Source organism: Diprion similis, chromosome 7, assembly GCF_021155765.1.
Source record: "Diprion similis isolate iyDipSimi1 chromosome 7, iyDipSimi1.1, whole genome shotgun sequence".
Lineage (NCBI taxonomy): Eukaryota > Metazoa > Arthropoda > Insecta > Hymenoptera > Diprionidae > Diprion > Diprion similis.
Window position 1 is genome coordinate 2,864,621 of NC_060111.1, and position 19,946 is coordinate 2,884,566.

General features: G+C 38.5%; 3 protein-coding genes across 4 annotated transcripts; 2 read left to right on the top strand and 1 right to left on the bottom strand.

Moving 5' to 3' along the window:
- Positions 1 to 1,014: 1,014 nt before the first annotated feature.
- LOC124408350 (lutropin-choriogonadotropic hormone receptor) lies at positions 1,015 to 5,603 on the top strand. Its single transcript, XM_046885228.1, has 14 exons — positions 1,015 to 1,228; positions 1,575 to 1,826; positions 1,948 to 2,022; positions 2,090 to 2,164; positions 2,333 to 2,410; positions 2,513 to 2,581; positions 2,689 to 2,757; positions 2,869 to 2,937; positions 3,094 to 3,168; positions 3,245 to 3,455; positions 3,618 to 3,881; positions 3,967 to 4,174; positions 4,448 to 4,673; positions 4,747 to 5,603. The coding sequence occupies exons 1-14, from the start codon at positions 1,191 to 1,193 to the stop codon at positions 5,330 to 5,332; spliced, it is 2,295 nt and encodes a 764-aa protein (XP_046741184.1). The 5' UTR covers positions 1,015 to 1,190; the 3' UTR covers positions 5,333 to 5,603.
- A 503-nt stretch (positions 5,604 to 6,106) lies between these two features.
- On the top strand, positions 6,107 to 14,771 carry LOC124408337 (protein pellino). Of its 2 annotated transcripts, XM_046885210.1 has the most exons (7): positions 6,107 to 6,895; positions 11,516 to 11,779; positions 12,786 to 13,017; positions 13,121 to 13,333; positions 13,474 to 13,761; positions 13,878 to 14,212; positions 14,498 to 14,771. In XM_046885210.1, the coding sequence occupies exons 1-7, from the start codon at positions 6,885 to 6,887 to the stop codon at positions 14,622 to 14,624; spliced, it is 1,470 nt and encodes a 489-aa protein (XP_046741166.1). In that variant the 5' UTR covers positions 6,107 to 6,884; the 3' UTR covers positions 14,625 to 14,771. The 2 variants fall into 2 exon arrangements, with proteins under 2 accessions (XP_046741166.1, XP_046741167.1); XM_046885211.1 differs by lacking the exon at positions 11,516 to 11,779.
- A 1,992-nt stretch (positions 14,772 to 16,763) lies between these two features.
- LOC124408338 (KICSTOR complex protein kaptin-like) lies at positions 16,764 to 19,813 on the bottom strand. Its single transcript, XM_046885212.1, has 7 exons — positions 19,425 to 19,813; positions 19,048 to 19,316; positions 18,816 to 18,982; positions 18,498 to 18,670; positions 18,332 to 18,413; positions 17,968 to 18,259; positions 16,764 to 17,838 (listed from the first exon to the last, which is right to left on the bottom strand). Exons 1-7 carry the CDS (start codon positions 19,630 to 19,632, stop codon positions 17,764 to 17,766), a joined length of 1,266 nt encoding a protein of 421 aa, XP_046741168.1. The 5' UTR covers positions 19,633 to 19,813; the 3' UTR covers positions 16,764 to 17,763.
- Positions 19,814 to 19,946: the final 133 nt, after the last annotated feature.

The following is a 19,946-nucleotide window of genomic DNA, read 5'->3' on the forward strand; positions in this document are numbered from 1 at the left end:
GATACTCACATTGAAATTCTAGAATCAGTTCTCGCAAGTTCGCAGAGCTAAAAATATACTGTGCCATGCTACTAGAAGTCCGCATAACTTATATTGGTGTTATACCTGTATATGCATTCGACTCCAATGCGTGAATTATAGAGCTTGAAAATAGGATTTTTTGGGCTGCAGCAAAGTGGCTACGATAAGTCATTAATTTTATCTTTGTACTGATGTCTATACATTTTCAGGTAATGAGCCAAAACGGCCAAAGTTTTCAATCGATTGTCAAAAAAATGCACCGTAAAAAGTACAAGCATACGTCGAAGTAAGAGTACCGAGTTTTGCATTTTTCCAATGGCGAAAATGTTTCAATTTCAAGTGGAAAGATCAATTTAACAGCGATGGATTGTAAGCTACATTTCATAGCGTTATGTACTCAGTTACTTTCTCTGAACCCGGTAATTAACGGTAATTGATTGATTCTTCTTCCAACGATTACCACCTACAGCGATTTTACGATAGTCCAGTCTCTCCATCACTGGATTTGGTGAAATTTTTCTGGAGTGACAAAGTACCATGTTGAGAGACAAATGCATGATAATACATTATCGCATGTATGATAGACGTACCTACACATGCCTGTTGAGTATCAGTAAGAACAACTACGACAGAGTAACTTAAAGCATAAATGTGGGAGCAACATAGCGATAACTCCGTATTTAATATAAATAGATAGAATTTCATATAACTAAGCGTGAGTCGATACTGTTCCGTTGGTGTGGTAAGAGACTTCTTCAATTGCGTGCTAACACTGGTTGTGAAATAAATTTCTTATTCTACAGGAAAATTGTGTACGATGTTGGCTTGCAAATACTAGTATCATTTTTGCAACTGTGGACAATGGTTCGTCAGTATGACAGTTGGGAAAATTCTGCCTTTACTTCTTACACTGGTAAATAAATGTGTACACGTGATATACTACAACGCATAACGAAAAGGAATAAAAACTTGTGGTCAGGAAATCGTGCGTCAGTAAATGTTCCTGATAATACACCATGTGGAATGTAAAAATAAATACGTCGTTGAGTGACGCCCAGGACAGATGTATACTTGGACGGAACATAGTTAATTAATTCGTTAGTGAGAATACAACAGTAGATGAGAATTTTAGTGCTGCGATCCACCAAGTCAAGATCCATCTCTTCTTGATGGTCAGGATGGTATCACATACACCAGTCATGCTAAGGTATGCTGCATATTTATTAATTATTTAATATATAAAATTACAGTATTAATAATTAATAACTGAAGTAATATAGAAAATGTCTTATTATGATATTTCCTCTTGTATGAAATTTTCTCAATTTATCGAATAGTAATGTAAATCGCCTATATCGGCATTAGAAAAGTTTCAGATTCTTTTTTTCCTTTTACATCACTTTGACGTCAATGTACATTTCAATGAAAACAAGTAATGAGGTCGTGTGCGGAAAATAAATCCATAAATCCTGGAAAACATTAAGGATATTCTAATTCATTTAATCGCTGGCAATGTTACAATGTAACAGTATCGTTTGTCTATGGCACTTCAGGTCCATCCTCCAACATCTTATTCTGTCGTCAATGTGGATCATCGCAGTTACATCCAATGGAGAATCAAAAAACCACGTGAAAATCTACTTGTCCCCATCGGAATATGAAAAATTCAGTCTGCACGATTCAGAGCCAGATTTGCCATCAAAAACAGCCTCATATTATCAACACTGCACCCAGAACCCTAGCCGCTTTACTGGAGACAATCAGATTACCACTCCTCCCAATTCCACCTGCAAAGTGACAGAAATGTATTTATACCCACGATGGACCCATTTATGTGATTTATACTATACCTATACGGTGTATACGCGAAGTATTGAAATAAAAATTGTTTATTTTCGATTCGTGATTTTCTACTTTGGATTTCAGATTCCTGAACAATCATGAAATCGAAATATTGAGAAAGGACAATTTGACTGAGTATATCAGCTCTCTGGAAGTAATGTGAGTACAGGCGATATATAAACTGAATACGATATTTTACTAACGTGACTAATGATCGTTATTTCAGACACTTAGACAACGTAAATCGTTTCCATGGATTTGAGCCAGGAGTTTTCCGGAACGGCGTTAAGTTACACACGATGCAAGTATATCTTCTAGCTAATTCATGATGTTGAAATCATTTTTAAATCCCATATATGACTGACAGAATGTGAAAAAATTGTATTTGGAATGGAATCTTTATTTAAAAAACGTCTTATGTTGTGTTCAATTTAAAGTACGACATATTTTTTCGCCTATACTGTTACAGACATGTCTCAGGTGCCCCAAAGCTTAGGAAGATTGACGACAAGGTATTCGAGGAAACACTTGATAAGTTGCAGTTCATGTAAATATACGTTGCAATTTCAATTATTTAAAAAATATAACTGTAAATCTGATACCACGATGCGTCTACATGCAATAGCTCTAACATTTTTCGATACTGTAGAACAATTATGCGAAGTGGCCTGTTCACTCTGCCGTATCTTGGGGACTTAAGAAGTACATTATCAAGTGTGTAAGTATGTTTGGTATCGTACATTTGTTCGCAGAAACTTGGGCACTTTTTCATTCCAAGGTTCATTTGTACTGTATGCGTGTGAAAATTTGACTGGCACGTTTTAGGAACTTTGAGCACAACGCTATACAAGGCATTGAGGCGAACCGCCTTACCAATGTAGGAATTGATCTATTGTGAGTAAATTTGTATTACCCTAGATTAAGCTAAGCCAAATTTATGCATATAATTGTGTTCGGAGATTGGTTCGAATAAGGTGAATACCGAGCTCACCGATTCTGTTGCAGGGATCTCTCGTACAACCAAATCTCTTTTGTGCATAGTGAAGCTTTCCAAGGATCTCGAATCGAAACTTTGTAAGTATTTATTCTCAAAAAACACATAAAAAATTATGAAATCATCGAAAGACGATATTACCTTACTGATGTTTTAATTACACGCTTGATGCTCAAAAATGCGATCTACATGTTCGCATAAACTGTATCACCAATTATTTTCGGTACTCGTTGAAGGACGCTCAAGGGAAATAGAGCGTTGATAAATATTTCCGAGGATGCGTTCGTCGGACTCAATAATTTAAAACATTTGTAAGTGGATAATTATATATTATTATTTTACGTACAAGAATGCAATAGGGTTTAACGGCTTGAAATAAATTATCAGGGATTTGTCGGAGACATCAATAACATCGCTGCCGACCAACGGCCTGGAAAATATCGAATCCCTAACGATCGCGGATACGGAAACCCTCAAGATCTTCCCCTCGGTTACCATCTTTAAAAGCCTTGTTAAGACGAAACTGACCTATCGTTATCACTGCTGCGCATTTTTGTACCCCGAACTGCATAACCAGGATGCGTATGAAAAATACGCGGTAAGTCAGTTATTGGTATCTAAAATGTCGTATAAAAATCCGATCTTCAGGTTTCAGAAAGTATGTACATACAGTCTTGAAAAAGAGTCATATTCACTTATACAAGCCTCAACTTCCGCGGTGATATTTCAACTACTTGTACGAAGTCTTCTTTGTATACAGAGGAAAACGAACGAAAGCAGGAAAAATTGCACGCAGGTATCGTCGAGCCATGAAAAGCCCGACAGTAGTTCTCATCGATCTAGAAGATTCGATCCGTACAATATTGACGAATCCAAACCACCTTACCCAACACCCACGTCTATTTCATTCATCAGTAATTGTTTGGAGTACGGCAAGTCTTTCAGAAACGTTACATGCGAACCGGTGCCCGATGCATTTAACCCGTGTGAAGACATTATGGGCAACTGGGTACTTAGAGTATCGGTAATCATCACTCGACGTATTCTTATAGGCTAATTGGCGTAAACAGTGTATATACCGAACCATCATTTTCTTATCACCTTTGTAGGTATGGCTTGTGGCGATCCTGGCTATAGTTGGAAACTTTGCCGTCCTGATCGTCTTGATAGCGAGAATTCGGATGTCCGTGCCAAAGTTCCTCATGTGCAATCTCTCTTTCGCCGATTTTTGTATGGGGATATATTTAATCCTTATCGCCGACAGAGATGCGCGCAGCATTGGTGCGTATTTCAATTACGCCATCGACTGGCAAAACGGTAAGAGTCTATTCATATTCTATGTAAAACTGGCGATTACAAGTTTATTGAAATATTATGCTTGTAAATATATGTAATACTTCTGATTTCGTAATTAATTACTTCAAATTTTTTTTTTATTTTGCCATTTAACAACGGGTCTAAAATATAGTTATATCATTCTTAAAGACTAGTAGCCTACATAATACGTGATACCCTGACTTCGAATACCGCATAATTGCGCGGCATGCCAAGAAGCATCTGATTTTTGAGTTATGATTTTTCCCCTCGCAGGGTTGGGCTGTCAAATCGCTGGGTTCCTGAACGTATTTTCTACGGAATTGAGTATATTCACATTGGTGGTAATAACAATAGAGAGGTGGTACACAATAAACTACGCGATACTGAACCGGCGACTCAGATCGAAGACGTGCATGAAAATCATGGCCGCCGGGTGGGCTTACGCTTTTATTATGGCACTCCTTCCTCTCTTTGGAGTTTCCGGGTACTCAACAACAAGGTAAGCTATCCTAGATGAAACCTGGAGCTGAATTTCACATTATGTCAATTACATTTATAATTCATTTTGACAGCATATGCCTGCCGCTCCAGAACAAGGACGCGATCGATCTCTCGTATCTTATAATACTGTTAGCCTTCAGTGTTATTGCCTTCATAGTGATCGTAGCTTGTTACAGTTTGATGTACTCGTCAATAAGGTTTGGCGGACGTATCACAATGACGTCGAAAGACCATTCCGATAAGATCATTGCCAGAAGGATGGCGCTTTTAGTATTCGCGGACTTTGCTTGCTGGGCCCCGGTAGCTTTCTTTAGTCTTGCCACACTTGTCTCCAGTGAGCCATTAATATCGGTGACTGCTTTAAAGATCCTCGTTGTATTCTTTTATCCGTTCAACAGCTGCGTAAATCCTTATCTTTACGCCTTGCTGACGCATCAGTATCGTCGGGACTTTTTCGCTCTTCTTACAAAGTGCGGCATGTGCGAAAGCAGGGCGGCACAGTACAACTGTGCACCGTGCGGATTGCCGTTGGCGCATCGTCGAGATGATCCCAATACAAGGGAAAATAGTGCAACGTACAGAACGCAAAAAAGTTTTAGCGATTACTTGACGATGCAAAATGGTAATCATATTATACCTAGAAAAGGTGAAAAGTGAAAAACCATTGATAATTGTCGGCATACGGTGTGTACGAAAATTTCAAGTTTCACGGTCATTTGTCTTAGCTTATCTGTAAGATCTTAAAATTATTTTATCGTCAGTATTAATTATCGAATACCGAGTTAATCAGGTATAACGCAAATGTATGTCTGAGCTTTATTTATTATTCCTGATCTCACCTTTTTCGATTCCCGTCTGTTTTCGTTCACATATCAATATTTAACGATAATGCTTTACTATAGCTATGTATATTGTAGGTAAATTAAAAACAACATGTTTTCGTTCTATACATTTTAATTCTCGTTTTATTTTCAATTATATAGGCAAGTAAACAGAACAGAGTATGGTAAATCCGCCTGTGTATAGGCAATAAATGCTACTTTCTTGTGTAAGCACTTGTTCCTGATAAAGGGGCAGAATGAAACTATAAATATCGATCATAAAGAGTAACGTGAAATGCCTATACACAGGCGGATTTACCGCATATTGATTTCCTGTATGGTGCATCCACATACGTGAAATAAGCGTGAAATTCAATTCAACTATCCTTACAGCTCTATTCGAATGCATACCGGCCTCTATGAAGTAAAAATCTAACGACTAACAGTAAAATAAAAATTATATTGATAAATCACGGATGTTCTACGAACGGCCGCAAGATGTCGCTATCGACGACTTTTGTGTCTCGAAACTCGCTAGTTCGTGGCCGATGGGGTCAGCTGGTAGAACTTGCGCGCGCATGTCTAGTTCGCCACGAAAGGGGGGGGGAGACAACGAGACGAGTTTCGAGCGTCCCGATCACGGAGCGTCCCGAGTTTGTCCGAAAAGATATCGCTGTCGCGTAGAACGGTACTGCAGCACCAGTCGCCATGCTCCGTGATTGTTAATCCCCGATGAAAACACTCGCTCGTGTTGTTACACACGCGCATACAACGGACCTCGCGTCCATAAGAGTGAACAATTCTTGAACAGTGTTAAAGTGATGGTGATCCCGTAACAAGTGAAGGGACAGAGATTGAACGTTTTCAACGAGTTTACCGACAGACTACCCGCATCCCCGCAGCTCCCCGTTTCGTGCGCCGAGTCGAGCCGTCGTCGGTGGCTGGACTTGAAAACTGAAATCATGGATCACGACAGTTCGAGGGCGTCCGAAGAGTCCAACACCGCCCATTTTATTCAGTGAAAACAACGTTTTGTTACAGTTTGACAAAAGTGGATTAAGCTCCTCGTCCTCGATCCAAGTTTTTTCTGTCTAATCGCATTGTTTTCCTTTCTCTCTTCCCTTCCCCGCCGTTCATCCACCCTGCTCGCTTTCGCTCTCCCTCTTTCCCTCTCCTTTTCTCACTCTCTCCCACGTACACATCCACCCACACATTCGCGCAAAGTGCACACACAGTAACCCATTCTCTTTCACTCACCCTCTCCTATCTTTGTCCTTTTGTTTCTTCGAGAACTCGTGCAAGTTTTCTTAGACGTAAACGTTATCAAAGTGGCCCCCGTTACGTGTGCCGAACGAGGCAGCAAAATTGGCTCAAACGCGGAACCTGCGATGGTGATAAGGTAACTAAACAAAATATTTATACTTTTAAATAATCACTTTCTACTTTGCATGCACGTCATATGACCTGCGTATACCTGCATCGAATGACTTTAGTCATATTTTTTACATTGAAATTTTATCAGGCCTTGCCAACGTTCCGCGTATCGGTCTCGATTGCGCTTGACTTATCAAGTCTTACGGCTTGTTTCGACACGTCTTGTCACCCCTCAACCGTCAAACTATCCACTCATCGGCATTACGCACACCACTGCTGTATTGCTGAAGACTAACATAACCTAACTTAAACTCAAAGAGAGTTTAACACTAACGTCATTCGCGCGATTCCTGAATCATCGAACGAGAATCACCGATTTCTGAACAACGTGTTCCGACGTAACGTCAATTTATTGAATGTGATAAAATAAATACCTACTATATAGATTCACCGGACAAACAAGGGTATGTTGATTCAGAGAAATGAATTTTCAAGAGCATTCCTTTGTACTCTATAAGCGTACTGTTCTTGGTGAATATTTTCCCGGAGCTTTGAAGTCTTGTGTTTATTCCGTATAGCTTGCTACATACATTTTGCAGACGGGAACAAGCACAGCATCAATATTGATACAGTACATCAGCGTCGTAGCCATGATCAACTTATATTTTCATGGTACCTGACATATCTATAATCTTAAATACATACATATATTGAAAGAAATATTTTACGAATCTGCAAAACGTGAAATGTGTGATAACGCACGCTGCATCCAGGACGGTTTTTATTGTTCATTTTTTGCGGTTAAAACTCAATGGCGTTGGTTGGATGGTGAATGTGAAGAAAAATCAGTCGACTGAGAAGTACTTAACTGCGGTAATTGTTCATTTTTTGTTTCATCAAACTAAACGCTTTACTAATTTTCAAATAGTTTTAAAAATGTGCGACGTGTGACGCGATTTTTCTCTGCTTTAGAAGCCAAAAAAAAAGCGTTTTTTCAGCAATTTTTTTGAAAGGGAACGAAATGATTGCGGTAAACGAAATTTTTAGACGATAGTGTATTATAATCATGCTTTAAAAAACAATTTTTATTATTAAAAAATATTGAAACTTTTCAAAGTTGTAACAATTTTTCTGGGGCGCCTGGAGTCTGCACTTGTAAATCGGTGCCGGTGATGGAGGTCGTGCGATGCATCTGAAACAGTCGAACCAAATTTTTTTTTAGTTTTTATAAGCTCCTTTTCTATGTGAAATAAAAAAATACCGAAGAAATGATGAAATTCCAAATTTTTTCGAAGTTGAAAAAAAAAATTCACCTTAAGTTGCAAAACAAGTAATTAAAATAGTACTTTTGTCCAACTTTTTTAGTTCAAATAGAAGATAATTTAATACTGAAGCTAGATCACTTTAATTTTTTTCGATCGAACATATATTGTTTTTGCAAAATTGTTACAACTTTGAAAAGTTTCAATATTTTTTAATAATAAAAATTGTTTTTTAAAGCTTGATTATAATACACTATCGTCTCAAAATTTTGTTTACCGCAATCATTTCCTTCCCTTTCAAAAAAATTGCTGAAAAACACTTTTTTCCGGCTTCTAAAGCTGACTACTGCCTTAAACATGCATCGTTACTCTAACGTTACTAACTTTATGCAGGGATTTTTAGTTCTTTGCTCGTAACTGACTGTGTCGGCTCATTTGCGATTATGCCTTGAACCCGGATTACTGGAGAACAATGAAGGTTGGGGTCTATTTGTCCAATAATAAGAAGTTTGCTCTGACTCGACCTTTTATCTATATATATATGTATATATATATACCTATATAATGTTATATTTGTCAATATTTGAGTGTTTCCGAGCGAGTTGTTCTCAAGGGCGAACCAGCATTTTCACGCTCTGTGCACATACGATGCCGCTTGCAGAATCGATCATCTGAAACAAACCGCATGTTCGGCGTAAATCCGTCGATTATTAGCGCAAGATCCGACTTCAGAAGGTGGATTTTACATTGAGCTGAAGTATAGTAACGTTGTTGTTACAGACTCTCATTTCATAGTTAGAGGAATGTTGTTCAAAATGCAGTAAATTATAACAGCGCTAAACATACTCATGTTTTGAAAACTTGATTACTTCAAAGTCACTATAAGTGACCCCCCCCCCCCCCCCCCATGTTTCATCACGTTAACGTTACAAATTTCAGCCTTTTCGATACAGAGCCGTAAAAATTCTTTCATTTTCCTGCATAGTTGACATACAAAATCTACTCAGCAGTGAATATATACATATGTTAAGGGTTCCGTTTCGTTTTGCATCAAGTGGATTGTCAATCCACTTTTGACGAGCTTCGCGCTGCTTGTCACCGAGGGTTTTCGGTAATTGAACCTCAGGTCGCATACCGTTACGCATATACACTCACGTGTTTTTCAATCGACATATTGTCACCTACGCGTTGAACGTATTATACACATGTGCAGTACTGGGAAACCGTATAAGAATTAAAGCAACCCGACAAGTACTTCGAAAGTGTCGTGTGGCGAGGGTTACTTCTATAATTATTCGTTCTTCGCAGGATCGACGATCGGGAATTTCTCCTTTCATACATTAATAACAAACTTCTTTGAAACGAACATTAACGATAAGACTTAATCTTTGTCTCTCGCTATAACTGCAGACGGAGAAGGAGGGTGTAGATTCTTTATCGCGTTTACTCCGGCTCGTCGCGCTGTTTAATATAAACGCTGTACAAACATTACGCTGGAGCGTCATAATATATATATAATATATATATATATATATATTATCAAGATATATATATATATATATATATATTAGGGTGGCGCAAAAAAACCGACTATTTTTTTTATTTTGAGTTTATTTTTGTCACACGAGACTCAAAAAAAAATAGTCGGTTTTTTTGCGCCACCCTAATATACATATATATATATCGTCTTTTCCGTACGATGTGAGGAAAATTCGCAAAAAAATTATAACCGAAGTGAAATAATTCCTAGCGTGAGGATACCGTCTCGGAGCTTAAAATCTCAAGTCCACTTCTCGTCGCATAGCACCCGCCGATCCGTTCGTCCGTCTTTTATGCGTCCGTCCGTTCGTTCATCTATCTCGGCTTGCCCGGCAATGGGCGGAAATGCGGGTCATCGGTTACCCCGGCTAATTATAGTGGTCGTTCTGCAGTCGGAGACGCGTCTCATCTCATCGTCTAGTCCGATATAAGAGTACACCTTATATGATAATATATGAATAACGCGTTGCACAGGACTTTGTCTATTTTGTGTGTAAATGTTTTTTGTAAAGAACGCGAGCATGTCTTTCGCGTTTTTCTAATCGTTTTTTCTGTACGCAAAGTATCACTTTCTATGACGCTCCAGTGAGTCTGCGAATGCGCATGCGCGGAGTACGGAAAAGATCACTTTTAAGTCACACGAGGTAAAATTGGTATTTTCTGTACTGCGCGCATGCGCTGTCGCGAACGAATCCGACATCACGTGATTCTAATCTCAATTTCGTGCTTCGTGAAAAAATGCGTAAAGTACTCTTTTCATTTTTCTTTCACGCATAACAAGATTATTTTCAGAGTTGATCCGACTCTTGTCATCTACGAACAATATACAATGGCATACAGTGTTATATTGTTGGTTCTTCTTAAATATATTCCTATACTTGTTCCCTCGTCCTCGATCTGCGTCAACAGGTGTTTTTCGCGGCTATGTTTCGGCAACGCACGTGGTTCACGCCGTCGACCGTAAATCCTTGGAGACCGTAGAAATTTACAAGGCCGAAATTAGTAGCGTTAACGTAACGAAACGTCAGGGGAAAAAATTTCTGAATGGCTTTCAAGGAGTTGAATTTCCGAAATATATGAGTATGTTTTATTCATGATGGTTTATAAAAAATTTCATACAATCCTAAATGTGCTTCGGTTACTATAATGTGACTAACTTCATCCTCATAGAAATTATTATATTATAGTATATTTCTTATTACTGTTATGTGAGTTGTGATAATAACCATACATTTGTGCCAAAATTTGAAGGAATTGTCACACATACACGTATGAAAAACCGTGTACCTAGTAGAATCATGGTATCTACACATAAGTCACTAATCTCGAAGCATGTAAAATTGTTTTGAGATTAGCGCATAGGAAATGCAAGACGTAACTTGTAAGACCATTTTGAAAGCTAATTGTATTATGTGATGATATACACAATGCGAGTCCTTCACGCCTATAATGCATACAAATAGCTGGAGAGAATTTTCTTTTCTCCCCTGCGGCTTCTCACATGCGCTTATAATCCCATTACGGCTTACTGACCCGAAGAGTGTAAACGGATTTAAATACAGCATTTCATCGGCACAAAAATCCTTCATTGTACTTGTTGTTATTTACACATTTCCACGCTTCGCCGAAGGCTGACACACGTTCATGTGCTTTTTCTCTTCTTGTATAATATAGTAATGATGTATATATATATAGGGCAGAAAACGTTGCGTCATCGTGTAGCACGTGCAATTGTATATGCATTGCACGAAGAGCATAGCCGAATGTGTAATTCTGTACTAATTCAACTATCATCATCCAACATTTTGCAATCTCTATCACAGGTATCATGTGTTGTGTTTCAGATCGGATGGCGGAAGCAGCGAAAGCCCGCTTCTCGTTGAAGAGGGCGAAGCAGTTGGTCAACCGCACAGTCCGCACCTGAAGCATAGCCATCCTCATGTCGGCCACGCTCACCAGCCCCATTCTCACCCGCACCCGCACCCTCACTCTCATCCTCACCCTCATCCCCATCCACACGCTCATGCCCACGGCCACGGTCACCACGGGCAGCATCACCACGACAAAGCCAAGCAACCCGTGAAGTACGGAGAACTCGTCATTCTTGGGTAAGTTGTAATTAAATGTATTACAAAAAGAATGAAAAAAAAATAAAAAATTCTCAAAGTGAAAAATCAATTAACCGCGATCTTCCACGTAACGTCGAACGTTCATCTTTCTTTTAACTGTAACAAACGTTTTATGGAGGAAAAAAAACCAAATTATTATTATTATTATTTTTTTTTTGAAACCTAATATATATTTAAAAAAAAAAAAAAAAAAAAAAAAAAGAGATGATACGGTGACACTACCGGATGATGAATTTTAGGGTGTGTGTGTGTTATAAGCGACGAGAATTCATCACCAATAGCTTTTCCTTGTCGTTTAGTATATAGTTATCTAAAAACAATGTATATAGCATACGGTTTAGCTAGTCGAGCGTTCTTTATGTCAGGAATGCAACGGCAACAAACGGTAGGCCAAGTCGGTGGATCTATAATCTCAGGTTGGCTAGGCGCCAAGTCGCAGTGCGGTAACTCAGTGCCCTGTAACTTACACCTTATATACTTGCACGTGTGTGTGTATGTATGTATATACAGACACTCACATACACACATATACGAGTTCGCTGTATATCGCTTCGAACAATCGTCTGTATAGGCCACTTAGGTTTCAGGCTGCCCTGCAGCCGCTTATCGCCCCGTTGAAACGTCGCCGAGGATATTTCCGTTGAAAGTGAAATAACCGATAAACAACAAGAGAGCTCATCGTCAGGCTTGCGAGTAGTATAAACAATGTTTGGGTAACTTTCGTATTTTACCTTCACTCGTGGAAATTACCTGTCGCTTATCTTCCAAAGCGAAAATTTTGTAGTAATTATAACCCGCGGCTAACAATATTGTTGAATTAATTTGGGGTAAAACATCCACGTGCCGCTGCACGCTGGTAACGGAAAAATCCAAGCATCAAGGTGAATATTATGTATGTGGATGCGCGCTCGCGTGTGTGCGTGTGTGCGTATGTATGTATGTATGTATGTATCATAGTACATTCTATAAAAATTGTTAAACGCAGATACAATGGATTTCTTCCACCTGGTGATCGTGGCCGTCGACGAAGCAAATTTGTTCTGGTCAAAAGGCAAACGGCGAGTGGTGTAAAGCGGAGCAAACACTACGTTGTTAAAACACCACACAGTTCAAAGGCTATCCTCGATACAACCCAGCATTCGATATCGTACACGCTGACCAGGACACAGGCTGTCATTGTTGAATACACAGAGGACGAGGATACCGATATGTTTCAGGTGAGAGTTTGTTGAACAATTTTTTTTTTTTTTTTTTATATATACAATAAATTATTGCTGTGTAGGCGGTGCTCTAACTACTCTTCGTCTTACTACCCTACAGATAGGCAGGTCTTCCGAGACGCCGATCGACTTCGTAGTTATGGACACTTGTCCTGGTGGCGCAGAGGGCGGATCGGCTCCGAGCAGCGAGGGTCGCGTAGCACAGAGCACAATCAGCAGGTTCGCTTGTAGAATTCTTGCCGATCGAGCGGATCCGCGAACCGCAAGGATATACGCCGCTGGATTCGACAGTTCGAGAAATATCTTTCTAGGGGTAGGTTCACACCTGGACCAGTTGAAGAATTAATGTGTCCTTAATTAGGCTCCCTCTCCGTCTCCCCCCTACGCACGCCACCTCTATCCCGCAACCATAATAACTGGACTACGGTTTTCTGCATTCGTTGCACGACCCAGGAGAAGGCGACAAAGTGGCAGGAGAATCGCGAGATAGACGGACTAACGACAAACGGTGTATTGATCATGCATCCGAGGGGTCAGTTTTGCGGCGGCGAGGCCGAGTGCGGACTTTGGCGAGAGGTCAGTGTAGGCGGTGGGGTTTTTTCACTTCGAGAGAGCCGGAGCGCCCAGCAAAAGGGTTGCGTCGTCGAGGACGAGAGCAACGTACTTCAGGATGGTACGCTTATTGACTTGTGCGGTGCTACCTTGCTCTGGAGATCGGCCGAGGGACTCGCCAAATCGCCGGTTGGTATCGTATTATGATGAATGATGATATTGCCGCTTTGCAGCGGTAACAGTACGTAGTAGGTATTACTGTATGTGCCTGAAATCGACAAATTCCCCCCCGAAACTTCGAATAGACAAAGCACGACCTGGAAGAGTTGGTCGATGCGATAAACGCGGGACGACCGCAATGCCCGGTAGGACTGAACACCCTCGTTATACCTCGCAAGGCTGCGACGGATTCGGCACAGCAGCATCAACCGTACGTCTATTTGAAGTGCGGTCACGTACAGGGACACCATGACTGGGGTCAGGAAAAGGACAAGGTGACGCGAAGGTGCCCCATGTGTCTCGTCGCTGGTCCTATTGTTAAACTCTGCATGGGCATAGAACCGGCATTTTACGTCGACAGCGGACCACCGACCTATGCCTTCAGCCCCTGCGGTCACATGGCTACTGAGAAGACTGTCAAGTGAGTTTTCACATGTTTTTCAATCGAACGGACGTCAATCCAGTATGTATCAGTGTCAATGATATTTCAATACGCAATAGTCTCAATGTTATTCTGATATCCAATATCGCTACTGTTATTGTGCTGTCTGTCATGTTATTATTAATATCATCATCATCTTCATATCGATAATGAGTCAATCGTCATTGGACGTATCAGGAATTATTAATTCGATCCGACGACATGTATATATACTAATTTGTGGCATATCATCGAAGCATTAAATGAACAAAGACCATTTGTTAGGTACTGGGCACACGTCGCGATACCGCACGGGACCAACGGATTCGATGCGGTATGCCCGTTCTGCGCGGTACCCTTGGAAGGAACACCCGGGTATGTCAAGCTCATCTTCCAAGACAATGTGGACTAAATGATGCCGTTGGAAATGAATCTTTAAACGTTATTTTTTCACCATTCGAAACGATCATTCGACGAGACAAGAACTGGCATTGTTATTGCAACTCCTGGATATTGCTCACGATCATCGTTGTTGCATATGAATTCGAAGACTGCAGTTACGACATGATAATGAAAAGTTATTATACGGCTCATACATCGTCATGGGTGGCAACAGTTTGCACTATTTGTCGACAATAATAATATTATTTATCTCCATGAAACTAATTGTAATACTTTTCATCGACTTTTTTTTTTTTTTTTTTTTTTTTTGTGGCACGAAGGAGGGAAGAATGTGATGCAAATAGTCTCGGGTGAAGATTAATTTTACCGTTCACGCGTATACAGTCCAACTACTTACAACTTTCATGGACTTTTACGTATTTTCATGGGGCTCAAGATAACTTTTTCATCCCCTAAGCGGCCTTTTATTATAGGAAAATCAATCGGCTCAATGCTGAAAAAGACCGCCGCGTATTTCGAATACGAATAACAATGAAATATATGCTCTCAGTTGCTCCGAGGTCAGTAAAGTTGTCTTAGCTGCCAGTTTACTGTAGAAATGAGTTTTTAAATAAATTAACTTATTTTTATGGTAATCATATGGCTGTATATGTATGTACGCGAAGGGAATGTAAACAAATAATCAACGGCCATGAAATATGAGCGGTATGAAGAAATGACAGGAAAAGTTCTTACGTATCGTTTTCATCAGTATTACGAGTCAGGTAACTGTTTATGCTTGTTTCTTATCGTCCCTTCCAATACACATATCGCATCAAAGTTACATTACCTAAATTATTGTATTTTGGTGATCTGTCATATCCAAATATTCGTCTGAGAATTCTTGTTTATTACAACATAATTAGTTGCAAAAATTCAGACGGTCGATGTTGTGTGATTACTTTTTTTTTCTCTCTTTTTTTTTTATGCAAATAATTTCTTCATACGAATTGTGCAGCGTGTTGTAATATCAATTGAACATTTTCTAATATAGTCGAAATTTGGGTCGAGATGATGAAAATATTGCGTGTTTATACAAATATAGTAATCTTGAGTCATGTCTACGATTACGTTTGCAAATATAGGCCGTGTATCAAGATGGTAATTGTATTTAAAACTGCGGTGAAAAGAGGAAGGGAAGGAACGAGAGTGCGTTGTAATGGCAGAAATAATGAAAGTATTCCGAAATGAGTGTGTAGTATGCTCTAGAGGTATACACATATTACGTGAAGTACGGTAAACGTTAGGATACGATGATAAATTATCGATTTAATTGATACGGCGAAAGAAATATTTAAGAGTGATAAATTGTATAGTAGAACAACAAGACTGTTTATCCGTCTCTGCCATACGTTGGGAAATTTTTTGAAAATTCTACTACTCATGAAAATGTTGAAAAAAACGTAAGATTTCGATATCCGTGTGGCAGGGGCCCAAAAACCCTGTAGTAAGCGAATGGGGCTAATGTCCAGTTCCATAATTATTATAATATAAATATATAATCGAAATATCTGATCGAAGAAAAGAAAACAAAATAAAAAAAAAATAAAAAAAAAAAATAAAATCACACGAATAAATTGGTAAGTAAATAAGGGGGAAAAAAGAAGGGAAATAACAAAAATATTTTTTTATACAAATCGTGTAGGAAACTTCATTTCTCACGTAGGTTCAATCTCAATTAGAAATGTACTTTGGCTAGCATTTATGAAAATGGACACTAGCATTGATTATTTAGCCAAGTTGTATAGTTATATTTAAAAGTAATATGTATATTTATTCCACGGAGAAAGATTTATATCTAGTGCTGCCGTCAAATCCACACAAACAACAAAAGCTTGTTCAAGATTGTGAATTTTATTCAATAGTTGAACAGTTTTTCATAAATAATGTTGGGCTTTATCAAATATAATTGTATGCGAACTGAAAGATCACATTCGCGTTTAACTTGTTAACAACGAGGGGTTCTCATTCATTGTATATTTATTTTGATGCGTTCTGTATTTCTGATGGCAGCACAGATTGGCGTTCACACGTTTTACACAAGATGTTGAAAATAATAGAAAGAAAGAAAAAATACAAACCGCCGTCAGTATATGTTTTGATACGTTTCTTAGTTGAACTTAGTTATTAGAGTATAGGGATATATTATCGCTTGCGCCATGTAATACCCGAGACTCTAGTTACTGCTGAGGTTTCGTAAACAAGAATGTCAGCGTTTTTATTATTATCTTGCGTTATTTTTGAATATGGTAGATATCGGCGTACAATATGATAAGTGAATACCTATATAAGATAGAATAATTGGCTGGTGTATCATATTTGAATTTTTATTATAAATTACGAACATGTTCGGACTTCAATTGCAGTCTATCTGCCTACCGCATATGCATAGAGAAGAAATTATTTTTCAATATCCAAATCACTTCGAACTGAAACCATTTTCCTGCCACAATGACGTCATAAATTTACAAGTATTTCCAAGTTGGTTCGGAGGTCATTTTTTCAACATTCTACTTGGGAATATTTGAATTTGATAATTTCATTCAAATAGGATCTCAATGTTTGGTACAAAATTATAACGGGTAACAAAAATTCTATTATTGTTTACCGAGTATAATGGAATCTCTTTTTGTTATATTAATATGTTTCTAAATCATAAAATGAAGTAGCATATATTCAGTCCAGACCTGCTTTCGCGGTAATATGCGGATATTTGCGTATTAAACATTTATACATAAAAAAATAAGTGTGTACATGCACGTAAAGGTAACAGCAGTGTACCATGCAACATCCAAACTTTATAGCTATTATACATATTACATACCTATAGTAAATTATATTATTAAGAATATTTATATGATTGTAGATTTAATTTAAGTACTTTAATAAAGTACTTTCTTCGTCTATTCAACCATAACTACAACAATTATTAATAACAAATCACATTGAAACCAAAGAGAGGCATTGCGATTGTCCATAATTGTATATCGATGCAAAATGATTATAATACATTATGTATCTTACCACATTGTACGGCATATTACATTCGATTCGTGTGTAAAAAAAGAAGGAGCACTTATTCGCGATTTTGAATAAATATGCTGCTACAATTACTTTAAACTTCTTAAGGCGAGATATTTCCTAAAACGTTGCGTGAACGTTTTCTCAACTTCCCCTGGATCATGCTGTGAAAAGGAAATTGATATTTTTTTTTATATCGTCACTTACGTGATACATATACTAAAAAGAATATTCTAAATGTAAAAAGAATATCTTATATTCTTTTTTAGAATTTTTAATATTTGAGCAAGCACCTGTAAAACATGAACACCCCTCTGCGTCAGCACAGCCAACTCTTTCATTCCATCTCCTGTGAGATCAAGGTAGGCCATCGAATGTACAGGTGCGTCAAATAATCTTCTCTCTTTGAATTCCCAAGCATCATCGACGAGCGTGTAAACCAATATTTCTTGATTATACGTTCCAAGTAAAATTTCATTTTTACCATCCATATTTATGTCGGCGATACAAGAGCACAGTATGCAATCGGAAGAGTCACTACCAGCTAATTTAACATCCCTTTCCATATCGTTGTGTAAAATGTCCCTATTGTTATGATACTATCAAAATTTTCATCAGGACTTTACGGTGAAGTGCCTAATTACAAATGTCACTTACATGAAGACAACTGAGGCATGAACTGTATTAACAACGAGAACGTTTAAAGCTGGTTCCTCATGTCGCTGGTCAGTATCAGTTTCTGTAATACGATTTGTTATTGCAAGCGTATAATAATTATGTCAGAGTATGCATTAATATGTGTCATAAAAGGAGAAATTTTTACCGTCACCTCCTAAAAATTTAGGTTTAGGTACAACGTTTTCATTGCAAAAAATACGGACACTTGATACAGGTTTGTCATATCTCAGTGTCCAGTTTTTGAGGATGTTCGTATTTGCCACGTCAACTAAACTGACTTTTACCAAACCACATTCACAACCCACAGCTGTTACTCTTCTGCAACAACAGTTTAATTGTCATACAACTTGACGTAAGTTCTTGAGGAAATTATAATTATATAAATGAATCAATGTTAGACAATACTAGATAAAAAGGTAACAATTGTTATTAACAATTTTCTAGACCTGGTGGCAGGCGATACCTTGTTTGGTTCTTGTAATAATATATATCAATCCATGTTGCTATAGCTTCTAAATTTTCTAATTCAGGAAAGTGTTTTTCAAGGGAGGATTCAGTGTAATCGTGACTTCCCGGGTCTTCTCTAATCATGTGGATGTTGTAGTCACTCCCTGACAATAGCCAGACCATCTGTAAGTATGAAAAAACTTGTCACATTTCAAAATTATTATCTTCTTACTCTCAAGGAACCTTACCTCCTGTACAGAATGTCTGCCACAGGGTATAGTTGTGTGATACAGATGATACGGGGTATAAGACAGTTCAACCATGAGACAGTTCTGTGCGACAGTTTCGATAGTGCTATTCTCATCGTTTTCTCCATCACCCTCGCCTTCCGTGTAAATATTTAAATATCTCTCAACTGTAGCGTCATTGCTAGTCTTCATTATTGTAATTCCAATTACAAACTCGTCTCCTCTTTCAGATTTGTTATAAGCGTCTATGGAGATAATCTCTGCCCCATCTGTGGAAAACTAATCAATTACAGAAAAAGCATGCTCAATGTACACTTGACCTTGATGAGATAATCTCGGTTTCATTAGGCCAGAAACAACAATCATCATATACAAACTGGGAATGTAGGTGAAGAGTAGCTCTTTGACCAAAGGTCTCAAGTGACGATGTTTTGGTGCTGAATTATATTCGCAAGAGTATATTTTCCTTTTCAAAGATGCGACTAATATCTTATCCGAACCAATAGCCGAACATAACTTCGTCATGGAATAAATGTTCCCTTGCGATGTTAAGGGAAACCAATGCGCCTCTGTTAAACTGTCCATGCTTTTGCCTGCTTCAATGATAATACAATCTTCAATTTACGGCAAAAACCAAAGATCATCCACCCTTGGCCTCGGCTCGACCACACGTCCGATATTCACGTCTTTCCATTTCTACAGATTCTAACGATTCTCATTGTGTGACATGTGTCGCTCGGGCATACAGTTAATAATTTCATAAATGATGACGTCACGTATCACGGAATAGTTATTTTGGGTGCGTTCCGAAATTAGCTGGCAGCGCTTAAAATTCCCTAGGACAGAGGCAGAGCTAACCCACGTACTCGGGAGCGCAAAAGAGATAAAAAATTGTTGAC

Excerpts from the sequence above, each read along its gene's own strand:
- LOC124408350 (XM_046885228.1), top strand. The coding sequence starts at position 1,191 with ATGGTCAGGATGGTATCACATACACCAGTCATGCTAAG. Across the intron at positions 2,758-2,868 it reads AATGTAGGAATTGATCTATT|GGATCTCTCGTACAACCAAA; the intron begins GTGAGTAAATTT and ends ATTCTGTTGCAG. Across the intron at positions 4,674-4,746 it reads TCCGGGTACTCAACAACAAG|CATATGCCTGCCGCTCCAGA; the intron begins GTAAGCTATCCT and ends TCATTTTGACAG.
- LOC124408337 (XM_046885210.1), top strand. Across the intron at positions 13,334-13,473 it reads CGAGAAATATCTTTCTAGGG|GAGAAGGCGACAAAGTGGCA; the intron begins GTAGGTTCACAC and ends TGCACGACCCAG. Across the intron at positions 14,213-14,497 it reads GCTACTGAGAAGACTGTCAA|GTACTGGGCACACGTCGCGA; the intron begins GTGAGTTTTCAC and ends ACCATTTGTTAG.
- LOC124408338 (XM_046885212.1), bottom strand. The coding sequence starts at position 19,632 with ATGGACAGTTTAACAGAGGCGCATTGGTTTCCCTTAACATCGCAAGGG. Across the intron at positions 18,671-18,815 it reads TATTACAAGAACCAAACAAG|AAGAGTAACAGCTGTGGGTT; the intron begins GTATCGCCTGCC and ends CTGTTGTTGCAG. Across the intron at positions 18,260-18,331 it reads CATGCCTCAGTTGTCTTCAT|GGACATTTTACACAACGATA; the intron begins GTAAGTGACATT and ends TCATAACAATAG.